We start from the raw sequence: 24,030 nt of genomic DNA, 5'->3' as shown, positions 1-24,030 counted from the left end.
CAAGAACACTCTTGAGGAGGTAGGTGTATCATTGTCAAAGTCTACAATCAAGAGACGCCTACATGAATGTAAATACAGAGGGTTTACCACATGGTGCAAACCACTGGTTTCACCAAAGACCAGGTAGCCAGATTAGACTTTGCCTACAAAAATCTAAGAAAGCCTGCCCAGTTCTGGAACAAGATTCTTTGGACAGATGTGAACCAACATTAACTTGTACCAGAATGACAGGAAGAGAAGAGTGCGGAGAAGGAAAGGAAGTCCTCATAATCCAAAGCATACTACATCATCTGTCTAACATGGTGGAGGCAGTGTTATGGCATGGGCATTTATAGCTGCCAATGGAACTGGGTGACTGGTGTTTACTGATGATGTGACTGCTGATAGAAGTAGCAGGATGAAGTCTGAAGTGTATAGGGCTATACTACCTGCTTAGATTCAGCCAATGATGCAAACTTATAGGACAGTGCTTCACAGTACTGATGGATAATGATTAAAAATATACTGTGAAAGCAACCCAAGAGCTTCTCAAGACAAAGAAACGTAATATTCTTCAATAACCAGGTCAGTCACCTTACCTCAATCCAATTGATCACACTTTTCACTTCCTGAAGACAAAACTGAGGGCAAAACTGAAGGCAGCTGCAGTAAAGGCCTGGCAAAGCATCTTGAGAGAGGAAACTCACTATTTGGTGATGTCCATGGGTTCCAGACTTCATGCAGTCATTGACTGCAAATGATTTTGAACCAAGTATCAAAAATAATCGTTACATTTATAATTATGTTGATTAGTCCAATTACTTTTGAGCCTATGAAAATGACGCACTATCTATAAAAATGGCTTTAATTCCTAAACGGTTAATGTGATATTTTTGTTAAATCCCTTGAATTAAAGCTGCAAGTCTATACTTCAATCAGATCTTGAAAGCTTTTTTAAAAATCCATTGTAGTGGTGCACAGGGGCAAAATTGCAAAAGTTGTGTCACTGTCCAAATACTTACGTACCTAACTGTATATATAATGTATTTGATTGTTCGAGCTTTTCACTGAAGCTACATGACATTTATACTGAGTGAAATATTCAAACTAAAGACTGCACTGCTCAAAAAATGCACATATTACTCCATGTTTCCCTTGTGTGCAGGTTGTTGTGACGTGCACTGAATTGGTCAAAGAGAGAGAAGTCCACTTTTCAGACTTGTTGGCATGATCTAAAAACCATAAAAGGTAAACTTGATGACTGCACCAGCTCGCTAAACCTTTTCATCATTAATAAAGCCACGCTGAGAGGAGAAAGTGTCTTCATGTATCAGCGTGAGACTGATGGATAGAGAGAGAAAAACATAGAGGCAGAGAGAAAGAGAGAGAGAGCGATCGATTCCTGGCCTTGCTCTATCAGCGCAGTGCAGCATGACCAGGGTGAGATTGGTTCAGCAAGCACTGAAGCGTTACATCACTAGATCTTTCACTCACAGTTAGTTTGTCTTTCTGTTTTTCTGTGTTTGACTCAAACACTGTCAGATTGTGCTTGACACAAAAAAAAATAGGAAAAGAAAATACAAAACAGGCCAGACCCTTAGGACAACTTACTTACCAGTGAATCAAACACCTTTAGCCCGTATCTCTGAGAGCTTTCATCCAGAATACCAAAAAGAGTGTCCAGGGTGTCCTGTAGAAACTGGTAAAGGGAGTAGGACAAAAGGGAATTTTTACAAACTGGCAGAGAGCTGGATGATCAAATTAACTTGACTTTTCACTTTTTGAACATCCTCAGCCTCTCAACTTGAACTCAAAAGCACATGGACTGAAATCAAATCAGAAACAGTCCCTACTGTGAATGCCAAAATAGCAAGAGCAATTCAGGGCTGGGAATCTGATTATGGGCCTACTTTGACAATCTCCGAGCCATCAATCTCCTTCAGCTTAGAGAGGCTGTCGTTGATCCTTTCGGGGTGGGCTCTCCACTTCAAAAGGTCCAGCATATCACCTTAAGAAAAAAAAGATAGGCAGATATAGAGAGATATAATAGTAAATGAAGGAGTGACAAGCAGAAGAGATAAAGACATCTCGTTTGTTTGTGAAGAAAAATAGGATTATGAGAGCAATATGCATCTCAAATCACAAAGCATCACCACACCCTTCAATTATGGCCCAAAAACCCCACCAAATCCAAACAAATTATGACATTTTTAAGTGCAGTGGGATAAAGGAGATAAAAAGTAATTTTCCTGAGCCAGAATCCCCAGACATGCACATGAATAAAACATAAGCCTTGAGAAGAAAGTCTTTTAGCTGTCTCTTCGAATTCTGTTCAACCTGAAGCATGTCTTTCTGCAACTTTATGTGTGAATTTGTGTCTATGTGTGCATTTGTTTGTCTTTGTACCAATCTGTTAAATCTATTTTTTTTCCAACAAAAACCCAGCACTACTTCTATAATCAATTCACCAACAAAATCAAACATATTCAGGAAATGAACAGCCTGTTGTAAATAAATTTTGCCTGCAGCTTTTATGTTTATATATTGTACCAGCAACTTAATGAGGTAAGAAATGATTCATCATTCACACTTTTTTAAATTCTGAAAATACTGTTGACTGGTAAAATAGTGACATAGTCTAGTGAAGTTTGTAATGTATCAGTGACTCACTGGAGAAAATAAATGTCTCCTCTGATGTTCACTATATTTCAATTTACTTTCATTGCGGGCTCATGATTTTTTTTTCACCATGAATGAGGCCGGCTAGTCCTACTGAAAAAGGACTACAAATCCCACTCTGCAAGCAGATTTCTGCAAACACAAGCATTTGTTAGTTCATTAGTCAGCTCTGCAAATGGGATGCTATTTCTACCATCCTCCTTATTCACAGGTTTATTCACACATTTGGAGGGCTTGGATGGAAATCCCCCTTCCACTTACCACTGACTATTACTCTGTTTTTTTTTTTCCTTAAACAAATGGCATTTTACCATTTTGTTTGCTTTTTGTGACGTGCTAATGACTATCTTCCACAGCAGTACTTCTATGCTCTACTTGCTGAACTGTACTGCACAATGTAGAGGCTAACTCTACTCAAAAATGTGACAACAGTTGGAGCATAGCAGCCAAGCACACCTCACCAGGCAACCGGCCAAAATGTCACAGCCTGAGTCTAGTTTACCGTTCTGTGTGAGCTTGGTGGAGCAGAGGAAGCTGGTGATCCAGAAAGACTCCTTAGTGCCCTTCAGTGTCTGGTTGTTGGTTGGGAGGTTGGCCTTAGAGAATGGCAGCTTCAGGTAGCGCGAATAGTCTGCCAAGCTTGTATTCTCCTCACACTGGAACGAAAAAGATAAAGAAAAGCACATGTTTTAAAACTTGCACAGTTCATCATAGGGAAAGGAGTGGAAGAATGTGATGTTATCAAAATGCTAAAATGCTACACTCACTGTTTTAATGCAAATTTGTCAACATTTCACTGGATCAAATGTGGGTGATTTCCACTGAGTGTAAAAAAATGTCATAGGTTTATATATTATATCACAACCTTAGGGTTGTAGGCTGTGTATCAATCATGATTGAAACATGTAGAGCTCTCACTCACAGAACACTGAGAACAGGATTAAAACCTTGTATAAGGTTCTGAGACAAATATTCAGCCTGTTGGGATGATAAGATGGCAGGAGTTAATGATGAGATTGGGATATTTTTGGGATTTAATGTGCAGCTTTAATGCACAGCTGAGGCTGTTTGAGCTCCAAAGCTACCACACAGTTTGAAATGATTCTTCTGTGTCTATTTTGGGTCTGAGGAGAAACTAGGCCATGCCAGTTTCATTGAGCTTTTCAACAACTTCCATCTGGCATTAGAATGGGCCTTTTCCCATCCTCAACGGTGAGAACACACCAAACTACCAGAGTTGCCCTCTAAAACTGGCAAGCTCAGGTTAAGGGGTTTGGTAAGACTAAATCTGGCAATACAAGAGAAAAGAGGACAATGAAAAGAGGACACTTCGTTTTTAAAGACAGCTAAAATAGACAGCAGAATAAATAATCAGACTTTTGGTCACTGTTCTGCCTCGCTGTCAATAAAATGTATGAATGCACTCCATGCTTTTCTGTCCTCAGCAAAGCCTCAGGTTTATGTACACACCCTCTGCCTGCCGCTGAGGAAAAGCATGTAGTCTGCAATTAGTCTCAATTGCACCCAAGACGGTCTTGCAGAAGCTTTTAACTAGGGATGCTGACCATTTTATTTGCTTTAGTCTTTTGATGTGTCAAACCCAAAATGTGTCAAAAAATGACTGAGTCTCCTTCAGGTCTATAAAATGCTGAAAATGGACATAAAAGTCATGCTAAATACAGAGATAGAGACTAGCACAGTGGGCCTACAAGGAAATGTGAATACATCCAGTTGAGTACCAACAGTTCCTTACACAAGCACGAGCAAAGAGACAAACATTAAAACTCACTTGGTGTTAAATCCAACCTCAGAGCTTGACAATGTTACGTAAGTGGACATTAGTCATTGGCCCGTCGGGCTGTAATGGAGTGATGTGAGCTGTTTGTCAGCCTGTGGCACCAAACAGTGTGACAACAGAATGACTGCGTTTTGCCAGTAAGAGGAAATGCTTAACATAATCATATATAGTGTTTATATCCGAAGTAGCCTTGCGGACACCTGTGTGACACAAAACAGTGAGGGGGTTCACTCGTGAGAATTTACAAGCTGCAATTTACCAATTCACTGGATGATCATTGAAATCTGTTCTCTCTGACTGGGGAAATCTTTTGTTTTCATATTGCATTTTGGCCATTAATATCATGTAAAATATGTAAAAAGCAGATCATTCCCATGTTATCGAGATCAAGACACTTTTTGTTACATTAGTGAAAATGCATCAAAAACAATAACAATATCTCCCCCCAACTGAGATAAGTCAATCTTGGATGAAATTACATATCTGAAGGAATATTTCTGCAGTGCACTGTCAAAGGACACAGTCAATTCGATTCCATGTGACTCATTCAAAGTCTTGGTAGTGAGGGTATGCAGGCCTTACCTTATGGATAATGAGCTCATGGGTGCCATCTGGCAGAGTCCTGCCATCCTCCTGCATCAGAGGAACAAAGGAGTAGCCAAACAGTTTCTTCTCCCCCTTGTCTTTAGCTGTAAAACAACAAGACATGGACATAAAATACAAAATACACAAGTACAGGCTGCAACAAAACTAACAAAAAACACAAACTAATATTATGACACCAGTTCTGCTTTTCTCACCATACAGTCCAAAATGAACAAGTTAAAAAAGTGAAATAATGTTCAGTCATCTGTAAATTTATGCTCCTGTCTTAAACTGTAACTTAAACCTCTTCTGGTTAGAATTAAAATTACTTTGAGGTTTTTATGACCAATAGTGGTGCTATGGAGCAATGCTTTGAAGAGTGGATCCTAGTTTTATTTGTATTTTGTGCTCCGCTAGAATGCACATGCACGAGTACATGTGGGATGAGATAAACATTACTGCCATTGGTTTCAGCACAATCAACCAGCAAAATCCAGGGAAGGAGACAAATGGTAGCCCATGTAAACAATGCAGGTTTCAGAATATTCAAAACAACTACCTTGATAATGTTTGAATTGTTAGGGAGTAGTGAACTCCCTTTTACACCTTTTCAACCACTGGCAAAAAATAAATAAATAAATGAAGAAAGAAAGAAAGAAAATCAGCAAAAACTAAATTTTTTTAGATGCTGTTAAGTTACTCGTCCGGTCTGATTAACCCTGCTGCTGTGGTCTTAAGAAGCTTTCTGAAAGCTCTGGGGATAATTTGCATTATGAACACATGTAACCCGATTTATCTGCTGCTTTGGCAATAAAGTCCTAATGTGCACACAGCGGGGAAGTGAGAAACGTAGTGCTAGAAAGGCTTCTATTTCCTTTTATTTCAACACCACTGATTAATGTAGCCTGCTTCTACCAGTGTTTTGTTTATGTGTTTCTGTGTGTTTGTGTGTCGAGTCTCCCAGGAGAAGCACAAGTTGTACTGTATTAAACTTAGAAATTGGTACTCCACCACTGCCATTTTATTTCTGTCTGGCTTTGCTGTGATTAAGTTTTTATACCAAGAAAGTTATTGCTTACAAAACGTACACATTTGCTTTTTCTTGTGTCTGGTTCCCTTCGGACAGGTTTTCCTAATCTATAAACCTTCATAGACTTGGACACTAGGAGATTAGGAAAGATTAAGTGGTACTGTGTGAAACGCAGGCTTAGCTGAGCTTGGCAGACCATGTAGAGACCAATGTATGTTATATTTTGAAACAACTCTACTAGAAACACTATGCTATTACATAGTCCAATGTAACAGTTTTGGGTCTTGTTAGGAATTCGGGGTTTTAAATGGTAAACGTGGAAAGATTTCATATTTTTATGGTCTCTACTGAGAGAAAAAAAAACCTGGATCAGCTCCTCAGACAGCAGTGAGAGTAAAGTACGCCTACTCCTGCAAATGATTTCAATCGTTTAAAATATTGCACAACATATCAACAAACAATTAGCTATAATAAAACAAAGTATTGCACTGCTGGCTCTGACAAGACCTTACAGTCCCCCTAAGCATCATTTAGGAACAACACTGGACTCCCAACAAGCAAATTAACAATTACCGCTGCTGCATAATAACTATAAAAACAAGAAAGTATTTAAAAGCATGCTAAAAAAAATTTGTTTTCTGTTTTGCCTTAATTGAAAATGAGAGTGTCTACAGGCAGTTTGTCTCAGAGTTTGGGAGCTATAATAGTATGTGTAATATGCTCTCCTCAGTTTGGTGGCCTAAATGGGACTGTTAATAGGCAGCCTTTCAGTAGCAATGCTAGCACTGCCAGTGGTAATAAGGCTTCTATATCCACTGCACACTGCCACACAGCCTCCCAGCTTAGCATACTATCAGCTTGTTATAAGAGAAGAGGTTCAGCCTTCTCCCCATAGCCCAGAGAGAGGGTAGGAGAGAATGAGAGCAATATTTTGGTCATAATTAAAGCTTTGTCTCATTAGGAGGTGAGAAGTTGGACAAGGAGTCTAATTATAAAAATACTAAAACAAGTGCACGCTTATACACTTGGACATTGTCTATTTAGTAGGGATCAGCAGCCTTGGGGCTTGAGGCGGGATGGTTGGTAGGTTGAAGCGGGTGGGAAAGTGAATGGTTATTGTGCTCTCAACACCTCTTTACATTAAACTCCCCTGGATCCTCAACTGAAAATAAAGCAGCAACTCAGACGTTCACACCCTGGGCAGCTAATGCATGAAACCTGGAAAAATGTGTTCACTTAACCTTTTCCAGATAAATAAAAGGTTTCCACAACGCCAATCATACTTACTGGAGCAATGTCGGAACTCAAACCGGACATGCGACCCCCGAAACATGTCGACTGGGATGGGAAGCTTGATCTGCTCCGCCCAGCGGGGGCTGTTGTTGTGGTACAGCACCAAGGAGTGGTAGTCATCCACACCAGGTTCACCTGAGCCAGCAGCCACGTGACTCTGAAAGACAGAGTTAGAAGAGGTGGATGAAACAGGAAAAAAAAAAAACAAGAAATGAAGAGAGGAAATGAAAGTCCAGGCCCAAGGTTGATGTAAAGAGCAAATATGAGGGACACAATGAATTAATGTCAGAAATGTATAAAATATAAATTTACTAAAAACCGTATACACACCACAAATGACAATAAAGTAAGAATGACATGGTTTACATGTGTGTCTTTATGTTTGATAGAGGGTTGCGTGCCACACGTTGGCAGAGGCAGTGGCAGCAGGGTTATATTTAAGTCTATTTTCTGTCCAAGGCCGAGGCCACACAGGAAACCACAGAGGCAGACTGGCACAGTGCTGCATCAGAAACAGGCAACGCGAAGGAAAGACACTTAGTTCTCATCTGGGTCAGTGATATTTAAATGAAGAGCTTTGCTCCAAAATAGGATACCCACTATTAAGATAAAAACTAAGTTAACTAAGGACTTAAATAAGGTATTTACTATCCTTAAACATAGTGTTTAGCTCTTAAAATGATATACTTTCCCAATGACAGTTATGGTTCTTGCAAAATGAAGACATAACAAATGTGACACACAGTTGCTAAATAAAAAAAAAAAAAAGAAAAAAAAAAGAAAGTGTTTTTACCTTGAGGATCTGTCCCTCCAAATCCAGCACATAGACAGTGATTTCTACGTTCCTGGCAACACTCTTCCCACCCTTCTCAAACTCTCCTTTCTCCAGTGTGATGTAAAGGTCATTCCTCATCTCTCCTGCAGGAACAGGAAGGTAAAAGAGGCAACAAGGCATTGATTATGCATACAACTGAGAATTATTAATGATCTCTTAGAAGCTTGATGTCATTTTTTTTGTAATGCTTCATGGCAGGGGCGGACAGCATTTACATAAGTGGCATTTAAAGACATATCCTCTGCTGACATTAAATCTTAGCCTGTTCTATGACCTTTGACCATCAGAGAATACAAGACTTAAAATCTGCTACACACAGACTGTGCAGCGAATACCTACCTACCTCAAAAGTAAGTAAACCTAGCTTTTTTTTTTTTAAGTTTTAACAGTTTAACAGTTTTTTAAAAATATCAAGTTTTTCTCCCTCTAATTTGAAACCTCACTTCACAGGAATCCCTGTGTTGCTAGTAGCTGCTAATGTAGCCTAAAGCCCCAAGCAAAGGTGAGGAGCAGGCTAAGAATGTCCGGTAAGCTCACTTCTTTCTAAATCCACACTCAGATTTTTTTTCCGCATTTTCAAACTTGTAGTGTTTGTACCCAGTCAACACTGACTTAAGTGACATCACTTAAGGCAATTTATCAAATTTCCCCTCAGCTCCCTCTGGAGCCACAAAAGGTTTCATACAATGTTTTCACATATGTATGCAGTAGTACTCCCAAACACCTGTAACAGACTTTGATTTGTAAAATCAGAGTTCCCCTTTAACACACAGTGATACCTTTGCATGGAAAACACTTCTAAAGGAACATAGCAATATTATCATACTATTTTAGATAACATTTTAGCTATTATTACTGGTTGCCCTTATTCCTACATGCGGATTTACAGCAGGTGTGTAAAGGTCCATATACAGCATATACTGTATAAGATGATAACATCAGCATAAGGTATACAATAAAAAAAACACGTACTTGAGATAACAAGGTGTCAGAGTTCACCCTGTAGCCACTAAGTTTTACGTTCAGTCTCTCAACTAGTCAAAATAACTATCCACAAAAAATCCCTTCCTGCACATACATTTTAAAAAAATGTTTTAAAAAAATCTTAAAAGTGTTTAAAAAAATTAACTCAGTGTCTGGGATTCATAAAAACAAAAATCTGACCTGTAAACTCTCCTGCAACACAGCCTTTTGTCAAGCCTGTTGCTGCAATCTGTGAAAACATTGAGGGAAAATAATCCTCGGAAGTAATATTCAACTTTTTTTTCTTTTTTTTTTGTTGTATTTGCAGCTGAATGTACAATGTCTGGGCCAGGCACACATTTATTTCCTTCTGTAGGGGAAGTCAAAATAGGGCAAAGCCATCTTGTTAAGAAAGAGGAAAGGCCTGTTTCCTCTGCAGCCAAGCTATGGTCAGACACATCATAAAATTGGTTCCATATGTAACCTCTGTGTGTGTGTGTGTGTGCCCATCATATCTCAATCTCTAGGGCCAGCATTGATTTTATGCTCTTAACAACAGTAACCATGGCAACACGATGCATCCTATATACACCCATACAGTACACTCGCAGAACACAACAAAAAGAATCAGTATCACAAAACATTAATGATCCCCGCAGGTAAATTGCTCTGTTACAATTGCTCAACATGCAGTTAGGAAAGAGGAAATAAAAAGTAGAAAAGTAAAAAAAACCTATAAAATAGTAATAATAATAAATTAATGAATAGTGATTTAAAAAATGTACAAATGCAAATGTGGAGTAATGTATCCAGTGTCACATGATTGAAGTCTCTAGAGATCATGAAGAAAAGCACTGCAAAGACTGCAGGAAGGTGGACACACACGGGGGCAGTTTCCTAATGTACAATGGGAAAATGTGGAAAAGGTAGGGGTAGAGCAGCTGGATGAAGAAAAGAATGTGTTTGCCTATGAGAAAGAAATTGGGGAGAAAGATACACTCCAATAAAAATCCAGAAAAGAGAGAGAAAAAGAAGGGGAGACAGTTTCCTTAGCCCAAAGGCAGACTTACACAGGCAGAAAGGGTGAGAGCACTCAGCATTAAGGGTTTGTCAGACAAAGACAAAGAAAGAGAAAGTGAACATAAATCTGTGTTAGTGAGGCGCTGGGGGACCCACAGTCTTTGGTTCCTCTTTATCTGTGTGACCAGACAGCACACCTCACTTATTTAAAAGAACAGCTCTTCTGTGGACAAAAAAAGTCCCTTGACATCCAGCTCTCAAATGAATGAACAGGCAAAGAGTCACAAAGCAAATTCAGACACTTTCCCTTTTATACTTTTCCCCTGTATATGTAAATATAAACATGTACATCTTTAGTCCCTTGTTTCATCCTTAAATTCAAGTGGTTGTACATTTGTTACCAAGGCAACAAGACCCCACCTAGTCAAGCCTGAGTGTCTCTGCAGGGGTCTGTGTCATTTAGTGAAGCAGCTATCTGAGAGAAGCGCATCTACCTGAAACAACCTGAATATTTCATCTCTCTGAGGGCCCCCTTAGGTGGAAATCAAACATCACTCTACTCACGCAATAAGTGTTACCAAGGCAACTACAGTAGACATTATGCGGCATTAGAACACCAGAAAAGTCATTATTTATTATTAGATTATTAAAAAAATGTAGTTTTATTAGTTGGACATCTTGGTTATGGTGGCTAGATCACCACTCAAGATGTACTTTTTTCCATGAAGAAACAGTTTTCCAGGAAGTTAAATGAAGAGAGGAAGTCCCTACTTCATGGGGTCCTCTATTCATTTTACCCAGCTAGGACTCATAAAAGTAACCCAGTTTGGTTTTGATCTTGTATGCAAAATTTCCAAATACTTAAATGAAGCCTTAAAGAATGTAATTTCTTAAATTAGGCCCTTATACCAGAGACGGTGGTGTGGAGGAATAACACGCCGATCCATGTTCAGCAATGGGAAAGATAGCTGATATCAAGTAGACGAAATGATGAGCGCTGGTGAAGTTCCTGTACACATTGGAGGAGAGTAATAGAGGTTTGGTGTTTGTGGTGTCCTACCTGGCATGATGACATCGGAGAAGCCCAGTTTCCTGGTGATGGACACACCCCGGGTGAAGAGGACCATGTACTCCCGTCTCAGCTGCTCTATGTCCCCATGAAGGAGCTGGAGAGCTACTGCTAGGCCTAAAATGAAATAATGGCAAAATTCCAAACCTGAAATATCATCATATCATATCATATTTTTCACCCCTTGTCCCATTCAAAAGCCACCCAATAAAAAGCTAAAAAATATATAATCACCCTATTCCAAACAATATAAACAATTGGTGAGCTCAGAAAAAGTATTGACAATATTTCAGGTTTTACTATAGCTGTATGGACTTGCGAACCAGACAACTGTATCTGTTATATCTGCCAAAAGCAACACTTATGTGTATGGAAAGCAAGCAGACACCCCCGCAGACACAAACAAAAAATGCAAACAGCCAGTGAGTCATCCCCCGCTCTTTTTTATTAAGAGGAAGTCCTACTTGAAGGCTGTCGTCTCAAATCAATATCCTTATGCAATAACTCCAAATGTCAGCACAGCTAAATTAAAATCGCCGGCTTGTACTCAGAGTTCAAAATGCATCTCCTTGATGTGCATGTGTGTGTGTGTCTGTCCATGCTAATGGCAAAGGGAGGCATATACTGTACATAAATAGCTAAACAGCAAGGGAACTTGCAAGAGACAACATGATGATGATTATTACTGTTTATCGCTGTTTTTGGGAAAGTTGGTAGGCAGTGTTGGTTCATTAGCTGCAAGAGGTTTCAGTCACTGAGAGTCAACAAAAAAACATGACTTGTTTGCAAACCTGTGAGCAATATGCCAGACTAAACTGCACTACAAAGGCCGAGAGCAGCAAGAAGCAGTGAAGTTGAGAAAAAAGGGTTTAAAGTTTTCAGGCTGGCTGCCAGACTGTGTATCAGAGAGACAGATTGTAATGCCTTAATTTTGTCATAAATGGAATTAGCTATTGCTTCACTTAGTTGTGTGGAATAACATATTAAATAACCAAGATGTCATGTATGTTTTAGGCTCCATTTTTTAGTTGCTTCAAATTTTACAAGCTTTTTCCATGAATTATTTCTGTAGCATGATCATTTTGACTGGAAAAAAAATGTCAAAGTCAGACTCTGGTCTTAACTTAATTTTTTACCACATATGTAGTCACGGTGTTTGGGCTTTGTAGGGTAGTACATAGTTTGTGCTTCTATGATGCAGGGATGGCACTTCCATGACAGACTCGACAGACAGACTCAACAGAAAACATACACACAGGGGGCATGAGAGTCAACTCAGACACTGAGTCGACTCATTCCTCTGGTCTAAATAATTCAAAAATGACACACATTCCATCAACAGTTGTTCACAGAGGCACAAATGTCGGGTGGGAATTGAAAGGAGAGTCCCATTAAGTTCAGAGGAGATGTTTATTTCTACCCAGGCCTAATCTGTTGGTCCCTTAATGTGGATCAAGCCTTTGGCATTTATACACACACATAAACGAACACACACAGACAAGCTCTAAAAGCTACTGCAGGGCTACAATTAGGCAAACCAGCTTCATTACTATTCTGCCTGGAAGATGGAGCTGACGATTACAAAAACACTCTCAACCTTTGCTGCTCTCAGCCCACCTGGCCTGCCTCTTCACAAACTCAAAAAAAAAAAAAAAAAAACGGAAAATAAAAACGCAAAAACAAAACAGTCGAGTTGTCGCAGCCTCTTCTGTCACTGCCTACGCTTGCATGCGGAGGTGGGAGCTGATTTAACTACCTGACCTGACTCATACAGAGCCAGATTCTTATGAAATCCCTTTTTGTGGATTACTGGGCTACATTTAAACAAAATCTCTCGTCTTTTGAATTCAATTATCCAGGAAGCCCCCCATGATTCTGAAACATACAGGTGAAGAAAAATGAGATAGTCATTAAGCTACATGTTAACAAAACAACTGTCTCTCCATATAGTCTCCCTCTCTGCCTCTTTACTACCTAAACAGCCCATTGTTCCTTATATTTTAAGGGCAGTGCATTCTCTCCCCTGCTACTTGGCTGCTAATAAGAGACTTCTGGCATACTGCCAGGTCTGTTTAAAACGAGAACCACACAGAGAGACAACTACAGACACACACAAGGATGCACACAATTGTGCAAAGACGATGCACACAAATGGCATCATGAAAATCATATATGAAGATCTACACATATAGGCACTTTACATTTTCTCAATCCACTGCACACTCGTTTTAATTGCCCTCCTGACACTAAGTGTAATAAATTGTGGTCCTTAAATTATGCATGGTGTTCCATAATTCCTGGACATTTTTACAGAGATGTACTGAAGAGGAGACACTGACGTGTTTGCTAAGGATTAAATTTTCTCTCCAGTTGGCACATTTTGGTGTTGAGGCTAGACAAGCAACTCAAGTGTTATCTATTCTTTAAAGTCACTCCGTAGCAGAATAATTGCCCTTTGGGAGAAATTGACTTTTCAGATGCATATGTACCCAGTGAAAATGTGCTGCAAGTGATGTTGTAGCTGTTGTGAATGTAGAGTAGGCAGGGAACTGTCAAGGTACAGGGGATTTAAAAACAGAAGAAAGAAGCAATCTGAGAGTTTGCACTGGCGATGTTTCCTGGAGTATTTTGGTTGACTTCACACTTGTTGCTGGATATGTATCTTCATAAATGTGGCCATGAAATCAGGCCTTTACAACTTGTCTCTACTGTTACCAATACTATTTCAGGAAGAGCAGGTGTGTGTGTATGGAATGTAATTAAAGAGGTAGAAGTAGTTAAGTAGAGCCTATAAGACCGCAATCCTTGCAAAGTGAAACTGTCAAAGCTAATAAAACTGTAATTAATACATTTGGTCCAGACAGAAAAATGGTGCTCATAATACATAAATGAAACTTAGTATTCAGTGCTCATTATCTTAAAAACTGAAATTATTACCTCTGCTTTGTGATTAAACTATTTTTCTTTAACTTCATAAGATCAATGTCAAATTCAGTTAACTGGTGGAAATGTAATTTTGGAACAAAGTCGCTTGAATTATGCATGCCAGTGTATTGTGACAAAAGACCCGCAGCTCTCCTCTAATGCACTTTGAAAGAGAGAGCACTGAGGCAAATCAGGCGTTCAGTTGGATCAATGTCTTTAGCTGACAGCTACTCAATAGCTAACATCCAAGTGTTTGTGATAAACTACAAACTGCAGCAAAACACAGGAGTAAACTCTTTAGAATAATTCACTTAAACGTGTTTAAGATGTGTGCGCCAGTGTGCGCTTTTGCACTGGGTGAGTGTGCATACTGCTGTCAAATGAAAGCCTGAAGCAAACACGTTCATGATGGCTAAATTTAGAGAAAATACTGTGAACTAAGGCAACATGCTGTCTTCTGGCATTGATGTTGTTTTTAATCAAATAGCGTGATTAATTCTTTTTGATTAACAAATCTTAATGTCATCCAGCAGGCTTCAAACATTATTGCAGCTCTTACTCGAGAAGCACGTATTTGCAGTGTCATCTCCTAAAAGTCTTGGAATTTTAACTGCGACTATGCACCAAAAGATCTGTATGTGTTATCTCTTATTAAATCTGATAACACGTGTGTACTCGTGTGTTATCTATAATAATACAGCCAGTCAATGGTAGTAGTAGTTGTAGCAGACAGCGCTGATATACAGGAAGAACGTGATTAGGATTTTGTTGGAGTTCAACATGAGATAAGAAAACAGTCAAGTAAGTGGTTGTTTAATATTCCTATTTGAGTGTCATTCCTCTGTTTTATGTTTTTATCAGAAATTAATTTAGACTTTTGTTTCATTTATCAGCTCAGCAATGCAATGCCTTTTACATCCCCACCCATTCAACAGTAGCTCTGCCATTTAAGATTTTAGCTAGATGCTGCAGTTTTGTTAGGAATCAACTTGGTAACACGGACTGTGCTAAATGGCTTTGTGTCATTCAGTTCAATTACTGCATCCCTTCCCGCTTATGCAAGACTATCCATGATAATGTAACATAATGGATTTTTATGACCTCTCCTCAAGTAATTATTGGTCTTCTGAGGGAAGCTGGAAAGAGGAGCTGACTCAGTAGATCAGTCTCAGAGATTCTTGACATTCCCATAATCTATCCTCCCATCTCTCCATATTGCATGCTGATAGTCCTCAAACAATTATCAACCTTTTCTCTGGAGCAGGCTATGGCGTTCCTCTGAGAATTCAACTGTATAACTGTGTTTTGAAAAGTGCTTTACAAATAAAGTTTATTATTATCATCATTATTATTATTGCATGCGGGAGATGTAAGAAGACAATGAACTCTGTTAAGATGCAAATGAATATTTTCCTTATGAAAATAACAGCCTGCAGCAAATTTGCAGCAACATTTAACAAGCACATTTATCTAAATCAACTTTAAGGCAAATTTCTGAATAACTGTTGCTGATTGCTTACTGTTGTATTTACATTTGACCATTGATGCAAACAGCTGCAAACTAGCCAACACTGTTTAATTCATGATTATAGTATGCCTTCTCGCCTCACACTTTGTACCCTATTTAAGATGCCTTCAGTGAGGATCAGATTTTGAAGTCATAATCAGAAGTTCACCTGTGGTTATCATTTTGTTTACACACACGATAATATGATTGCTCTAACGGATGTATCTGTCTGATTCTAAAAAACACTGTAGAATCCACAGGAATGATGTACAGACTTCACTGCAGAGCAAACCACTTCATATGTCATATGACATTTCTTTGACGTTTGAAGAACTGATTGTTCTAATTCTCCACCAACCTGTTGCTATGGGAAACTGCTGTTTCTGTTGTTCCGTATGGTGCGAATGCAGCTATTTATAAAAATCGTCTAAATGCATTTGCAACTCCAGGCTTCCTGCAGACACAACCATTTGAAGGCTGATCCACTCCCCTAAAGAGGAACTTCACACTGACATAAGCGCTACTCAGACTGACCAGAAACTGATATCACATGGTAAAAAACCGATGATGCAAGTTAGCTGCCAAACTTGTCATCGCAGCATATTAAAGGTCTTGTGAAAGAAACAAACCCGATTTCCACAAAACTTTTGAATTAACAGCTTTGAGAGTTGTTCCTTAATTGAGTGAACCAGTACATCAGATTAAAACTAAATCACATACCACCAAGGAGGCCAACTTGTAGTATCACTAAATCCCTTTGTTGTCCCAAAACAAGTACGATGTGTAGATATGAGAAAGCAAAATGGATAAAACAGATGTGGTTCTTACCGGTGTTGGAGCCAGACAGGTTATACCTGGAATTGGCCTTTTTGATGATGTTCTCATGGATCTGGTACCACTCGCTCTCAGTGTTACACCTGACACGAAAAGATGAGAAAAAGTAACAGAAAAATAATCAACTTTATAGATTTCCTACTTAAAGGGGCATTCCAACAATTAAGTGTTGCACTTGATAATGGAAGAATTTGGGGGACTCATAAGAGACAGATTTTTTTAAATTTTCTAAGAAGACATAATACAACTGTTTTCACAGGCTGGATTGTGTACTCATGACAAGTAAACTAACATTTTGCCCTTTATGTCTCTATGCTTTAAGTAACACTTGTCTATGCTACTATTAATCGCACTAGTAGTTGCTATTCTGTTGGACTGCACCTTTCAGTCCGACCAAATGGTTGCTTGTAATGAATAAAATGTGTGTAACATGTATGATTCATTGTTGTTGGTTTGACTAAAAACAAAACTTATTAATTTTTTTCTATTTTCAAATAGGGCAGGTCAAGTAAAAACAATTTGCATTGACATCATGTCTGACACCAATTCTGAAAACACTCAGCTGAGAATTTTAATGCTAATCCAACTGAAACCTCCCACTAAAAACTCTCACTGGTGTTACTACAGGTTTAGAGAAAGTGGCTGTATTTTCTTCTGAGCTAAGTGTATTTGGCCAGTCAGTCTGATCCAGATATAATTTAGGTCAAACTACTGTGCTGTCGGTAGCCTTTTCTATTCCCAAGGGGGCACAGAATTCTTCCACTGCAGCTGGTAGTGAAAAAAGAAACAAGCCTCTGAAGTACAACAGAAAAAATGTGCAATGTCTACCTTTTTGTTTGTGTAATGTTTCTATCGATACTGCTGTTATTTAGTTAGACTACCAACCAATAGATAACTTGAATTGCTTTGTAGCTTTATAAAAGGGAATTCTAGCACTAGGTTTTTGAGGACTGATGCATGTATCTGTTTTGCAAGACATGGTTTTGGTTGGTATTTCGAATAAATAAAGACTTGTAGCCAATTTTAAAGCCCAGTGACTCATTTTGGGAAATATCCTCATTCGCTTTCTTGATGCAATTGAATGAGAAGATCTATGCCACTTCCATATGTGTCTGTTAAATATGAAGCTATGCCAGGAGATGGTGAACTTAGTTTAGCATAAATAATCCACTGTAAAACCACTGCTTGTAGTTTTTCTTTGGATTAATCATGAGAGACATAGCCTTTTAATTATCAGCTTTAGAGATGTTGGTTTGCGTATTGTTTTACCCTTTTTTCATTTTCTGCAAGAAAGCCAAATGTTGGACTATTCCTGTAAGTATATCATGGGTCGATATTTGGAAATGACTTTAGTGAAATGTTGCTTGCAGTGACTTACGCATAAACCTTGAGCAGGTGGTCATCCTTAGAATCAGCAGTGAGGAGATCAGCGATGCTGACAACAGCACAGCCAAATGGCCGCCTGTACTGTACACTACATAGGTTCTTCTTCTCCCCTGCTCCCATCCTCCCTGCACACAGATAGACATTAAGATTAAGGATCCACAGTCAGAACAGTACTGATATGAAAGCCCCAGAGATTTAAAAAAAACAAAAACAAAAAAACATGCAGTGCTCAGTAGAATAAAAAAGAAACATCTTAACTCCTACCTATTCTTATGATGTGTACAACAATGTAGACATCTTTTCGCAAATCACTGCTTCCCAAATCCTGACAAACAAGACAGGAAAACATAGTTTAGCATCAGATTCAATCATTGTAAACAAACTACAGAGCACTGACTTAGCTTTCAGTTTTCAGCAAAATGGAAAATGAGTTAGGTCAACCTTACATAGGTTGAAATTGCTCTCAATTAATCTTTGTAAACATAAAGTCATGTTCACTACTCACCACAAACAGCGTGCATTGTCTTTCTGTCTTCTCTGGCGACTTGGGCAACCCGCTCTTATTAAGCCTGACAAAGAACCTTTCACTGTAAAAGAGCAGAGACAGAAAGGCAGAACATACATTGAGATGAATGGGGTCAGGAGTGATGGCTGGGTGTCATTGTAAACAACTGCATCCAAGCAACTGCTAAAAGGAACAGAATAAAGATTAGAAACAATGTCAGAAATGTCAAGCGCTGAACAGTGGGCACCGGAGAAATGGCTTCGAAGTTCAAACTTCAAACTAAAGCTGTCTGAAATCTTGAAACAGAGCATGACGCAGGAGAAAGACAGGCAGAGGGGGAACAGAGACAAAAGGAGAGAGGGAGAGAAAAAGATATACAAAGCTTGAGTTACTGAACCAAATCCCTAACACTGAACATCTGCATCACATCCACCAGCAGCTACATCCACACATGGCTCCTCATTGGCCGAATAAAATATTTATTGTGTTGTCTCACATTGTGGGTTCTCTCTGACACTTCTTAGCCCAGATACTGGACTGTCAGCAAAAATAATGATGGGTTACAACAAAAAATGTACAATTTCAGTCTTTTAACTGCCAAGCCATTTGTGTTATATCTGGTTTTGACAGGACTAGAACTGACACTACTATTAGCGAGGTGAAAACAGAGAGAAACTGAGAAAATTAACCTGTTAAGTCCTGTTAAATGTTAAGGATACTTTATTGTATGTTTAATCTAAAGTATAAAATATACAGGAATAGCAATTGCATGAGTCACACATGCAATTGCTATTGCATGTGTGACTCTGGTTGCCTATGCATTTTTTGTAAATTTTCTTGTAAATTTTTTGTAAATTACAAGAACAATTTAGGGACTAATCTGTCTGACATTATTTAGCATAACTGCCATGCTAATGCTAGTGCATGAAAATAAGTCTACAAGTCTGGTCAAAACATGCACAGCATATGACAGAGACAGGAAGACATAAAGAGAACACACAAATGCATACCTAATGACTACATCCCTCTGTCAACAAAACTGTTTGTCATCAGCCATGCTAGCAGCTCTGTGAAGCTGTGGTTAGGCATAGGAGTGCTTTGAGCTACATGATTACAATGACAACGATAACATGCTAAAGTTTAGCAGTTACGATATTTACCGTCCTCAACATTTTAGTGAATTGTGTTAGCATGCCAACCTTTTTATAATTAGCACTAAACACAAAGTACAGCTCAGGTTGTCATTATTTTTGTAGGTTTTTGGCGTAGTATTCATGTTCTAGGGAACATGAATGTCTATACAAAACTTCATGGCAATCCATCCGATAGCTGTTGAGATATTTCAGTCTGGAACGACTGACCGACAGACCGGCCGACAGACCGGCCGACAGACCGGCCGACCGACAGACTGGCCGACCGGCATTGCCATCACCAGAGCTATGATGCTAGCAGGCTAAAAAAAAAAAAAAAAAAAAATGAAAGCAGCTACACTGAGGCAACTGGAAAAGGAAATTGTAGCTAGCTTCCTGTCTAAACAACACTGAATCATACTTTGGGTATTTTGAGCACACTCTTTCGTGCAACTTCAAAATGCGAAATTCAAGAGCTTCACAGTGCAGAATGAACTGTCTCAAAATAACTCTGGCCTCAAATGCCCTGCACCCCCACTTCGCGCGGGCAGGAAATGTAGTGCATGTCGGGCAAAAAACAGAAAGGACGGACACAGATCGCCTTTTCATTCTCTTTGTACTCTGTCCTCTTTCTCTCTATCTCGCACACACTCTCAAAGACAGGCAGCAGAGGGATCCTGCTGGGCCCGTCTCATCCGGGCTGGCGAGCTGTGGGCTAATCCAGTTAGGTGACTTTCACAGTCCGCCGATAAGCAGAGAGAAAACCTTGTAATGCACCAGTGCCTGACAGTGAGCCAAGTCGCTGGCTCGGCTAGCGGCGCGAGCTACAGTAGGCCCATTCACACATGAACGGAATTTACCCCAACCGATCCTATATAACTTGACTTCATGCTGCATACAGCTACAATGGATTAGGATGTTTTATAAAAGTCTGAGCTATTAAGAGCTCTTATTACAAGCTTAAAAGTTGTCGTGTCTCTTCCATGATGTAAATAAGAGGCTGCTTCTTGCACTGCAAATCAGTGTTTTGTGTATGTAGGGCAGTGGGTGCTCATGTTTGAATTAATTAGGCTCCTGATTATTAATTATACAAATGCGTGTGATTTTTCATACATGTATTCCTTCAGTAAAGTTTTCCATATATCAACTGTTTTGGAGTGAACCAGTTGAGAGCCAGTTTGATTTACATGCAGTTGTTCCTCATTAGCTGCTCTCTGTAACTTTCCACGCCATTTATCTGGCCATATGGAGACGGATTCCTATGCATTAGACATGAGACTTGCTGCACACATTCCCAAACCCTAATTAGTGCTCTATTGTTGAAACCCCAACTACCAATTAACAGCCACTCCTGTAAACACAGACACACATACACAGTCCCTCTCCTTCCCTTACACACCCTCCCCTGCCACCAACTCTTCTCCCTCACAGCTGCAGTGTGTTGATCACCAGAGCTAAGAGGACCAGTGTCCCCCAGCGGGACCTTATCTACCTCTATCACTGCTCGCATTAACATAACATGAATGGCCAGTTTCCCTCCCCTTTGGGCCCCCATGGCGCTCGCTATTCCCTCTCCTGATATCGATGATTGCATTAGGAACCGTGCACTCACCCAACATGGGGGTGGAGGGAGGATGGGATAGTGAGCAACTGGCATATAAAATACTGACACTGCTGCCTCCCACCCCCACCTGCAGAAACCTAAATCTACCCCGAGAGGCCACGAGGAATGGGGAGAAAACGACTTCAGAGTAGCTAAGACATCTTAGCCTTAAAAGAAAGACACAAACAGACAAAGAATAGAATCGAGCTCAGCTCTTCACAGACAAACATGAACACACACTTACATGCCATGTGTCCAATTCCAGCCCTCCATGGGTGACCTTGTTAGACATGACTGGAGGTCAAACTTGGAAGAGGGAATAGTAAGTTTTGCCATAAATGTTTTGTGTTTGGTCAAGAATAGCCAATAACCTACACAACAGAGAGGGCAGCAGCAGGATCATGTGTGAGCATGGTACAATATGCCCATGTGTTTGCGTGTGTGTGCGCGTGTGGGCGCATGTGTGCGTGCATGCGAGTGTGCGTGCCCTGCTGAAGAGCCATTCAAGAAGTCTGAATAGAACACAAAGAAGCTGCCATGGTGCACAGGGGCTGCTGGTGTTGGCATGGTACTGAGACAACGGGTCGGACCCCCATCTGGTCTCTGACACACACTCACACACAAACCACCGGCGCAGAGGGAAGCATCGAAATGGCTCCCTGCCAGCCGCAGCTTGTATAAATGTGTCTGTGTCTCTGTTTATGTGTGTGACCAGAGAGTGAGAGACAACGTTGGCTAGCTGCCATTGTGAGATTTCCTCGAAGACAACTAATGCGATTGCAACACACACACACACACACACACACACACACACAGAAAATTAGAACCACAAAGGCACAATAGTAAAGGCCTTTGACTGCCTTTATCTCTCAAAATGGATAGAAAAATTGTAATTTGCTGATTTAAGAAACAAGATAAAACTGTTCTGTATCCGTGCATTATTATACTACTTGCTCTATTCAGTTTGGATAAATGAGCATTGTGTTTGTAATGCATACTGAATTTCTGAAGCTACTGCTGCATGACAGATGTTTTAGCTTAACAACTAAACTAAAGCAACGTGATCTTGTGTTTCATAGAATGTACTGTATATCCACTTCAAATGCATGACAGAACTCAAGGAGTCTAATTCCTCTTACCTGGCTAAGGTACTCAATCTTTCAAAGTAGCAAGAAGATAGAGAGAGAGAGAGAGAGTAAAAGAGAGAAAGATAATGACAGAAAGAGAAATCAAGTTTCAAGTGGAACTTAATATGATACCACTGGATGCTAATTACCCACTTCAAGACAAAGCGCAGGCTCGGAATGGGAGAAAATTTTCCTTCATTATTGCCATACCTATACCTTACATCACAATTCTAGAAGTATGAGTTAAAAGGAGACAGGAGAGCTTAGTTAAATATACTTTGCTAATTAAAAGTGCTTCTGATACACTGATACACTGTGTGTGTGCTTAAGAAACTCATCTTTCTCTCAGATAAACCACATGATGAAAACAAACGGCATCGCTCATTTCTTGTAAAAATAGAACCTATTTTCATGTGCACGATTATGCGCACAGTATTTGAGGAAATCACAGACATTCTCCATGCAAGGTTTAGAGAAACTTACGTCAACCAAGTTTGCACACTAGTTAAATCTTCTGCCAGTAGTGAAAATTGAATTGAATTTCAATAAAAGTAGAAGTGGGGTTACATTATGCCGCACAAAATAATAAAACAATGAGCCCCATCAATGTCACCTTTGTTCCTCTGATGCCACCCTGTGGGGCAGAGAGTAGCATCAAACACAAGCATGACTTATCAAAATGCTTCATTTTTCCAACCAGCTCATTTTCCTTTGCCTGACAAATCCACTTGTTTGTGAACTGGAATGGAATTTGCTTTGAACTATAAAACCGAGGAGTTTAAATACCGTCTTCTCTTTGGCTGACGCCCGATCAGGAGACTGTGGTGTGTGTGTTGGTGTGTGTGCATGCAGACAAGACACGTGTGCAGATTGCCAGGGTGATAGGCTCTTTTATGTGGACAGCACAGGCAGTTTCCATATGAGAAAATAGCACGGCCTTGCCCACTTTTATGTGTCCAAGTGTACTTTAATAACCTGCTTCATTTAATAAATCTTCATGAAAATAATTAGAGCGGACTTGAGAAGGGGCGCTGTTAGAAATGTCCCCTCTCCCACCCGTGATCACTAATCAACCCTTGCTGCATTTCTGTAGATTTGAGCACCAAAACAACACAAGCAAACAAAAGAAGTATGCGACCTCATGAACAAAATGATACAGGGTGATAACCTTTTGAATACTGGCACTTAACCAAAAAATGTACACTACAGAACAACAAAAAACTCAATTAAACCTCACTAAATGCCACACTGATGAAAACATATAACCTATGTATAATAATGAAGCAAATATCATTAGTGACAAACAAAAGTGATGTATTTACATCATTATTTCTAACAATTATAGGGGATTATTTTCTCAAAAGTCTCTACCTGAGTGGCCGGTTCTCTCGTCCATCATAAATGTGGAAGAAGATTTCAAGCTCCTCTCCCAGATTGGCGCTCATCAGGCTCTTCACGTGAACAAACAAGTGATGGTTGCTAGCAGGCGCAGGAGTCTCCTTCTTACGATGCCGATGTTCCATCTATGGGCAGGAGAGAGGAGGAGAGAGAATATCGGCACAAATCTATTGATATTCTGAGCAGGGAAATTTTTGAGAGATTGGAGTTACCCTTCAACTACACAGAAATGCAAAAAAACTAAATGAAGAGAAGTGAATTAAACATACATACTGTACTGTTCTGATAAAGTTCTGAAGGGGTGGATTGGGAAAGGTTAAGAAAAAACAGTAAAATCCAAAAGCTCTAAATCCTGAAAGATATT

At 39.6% G+C, this 24,030-nt stretch overlaps 1 protein-coding gene across 1 annotated transcript in view; it reads right to left on the bottom strand.

The window, feature by feature from the left end:
- dock4b (dedicator of cytokinesis 4b) overlaps window positions 1-24,030 on the bottom strand; it is a 110,626-nt gene that overhangs the window by 38,912 nt on the left and 47,684 nt on the right. Inside the window, exons 8-19 of the mRNA XM_040152902.1 lie at window positions 23,640-23,791; window positions 18,409-18,490; window positions 18,168-18,228; window positions 17,896-18,028; window positions 16,512-16,600; window positions 11,243-11,368; window positions 8,158-8,282; window positions 7,359-7,521; window positions 5,039-5,145; window positions 3,161-3,314; window positions 1,890-1,987; window positions 1,595-1,678 (exon numbers count right to left, since the gene is read on the bottom strand). Coding sequence (XP_040008836.1) covers window positions 1,595-1,678; window positions 1,890-1,987; window positions 3,161-3,314; window positions 5,039-5,145; window positions 7,359-7,521; window positions 8,158-8,282; window positions 11,243-11,368; window positions 16,512-16,600; window positions 17,896-18,028; window positions 18,168-18,228; window positions 18,409-18,490; window positions 23,640-23,791 — 1,374 coding nt within the window. The remainder of the gene's footprint in view (window positions 1-1,594; window positions 1,679-1,889; window positions 1,988-3,160; window positions 3,315-5,038; window positions 5,146-7,358; window positions 7,522-8,157; window positions 8,283-11,242; window positions 11,369-16,511; window positions 16,601-17,895; window positions 18,029-18,167; window positions 18,229-18,408; window positions 18,491-23,639; window positions 23,792-24,030) is intronic.

Source organism: Xiphias gladius, chromosome 2, assembly GCF_016859285.1.
Source record: "Xiphias gladius isolate SHS-SW01 ecotype Sanya breed wild chromosome 2, ASM1685928v1, whole genome shotgun sequence".
In the NCBI taxonomy this organism is placed as follows: Eukaryota; Metazoa; Chordata; class Actinopteri; order Istiophoriformes; family Xiphiidae; genus Xiphias; species Xiphias gladius.
This window is presented reverse-complemented; position numbering and strand designations above follow the sequence as displayed.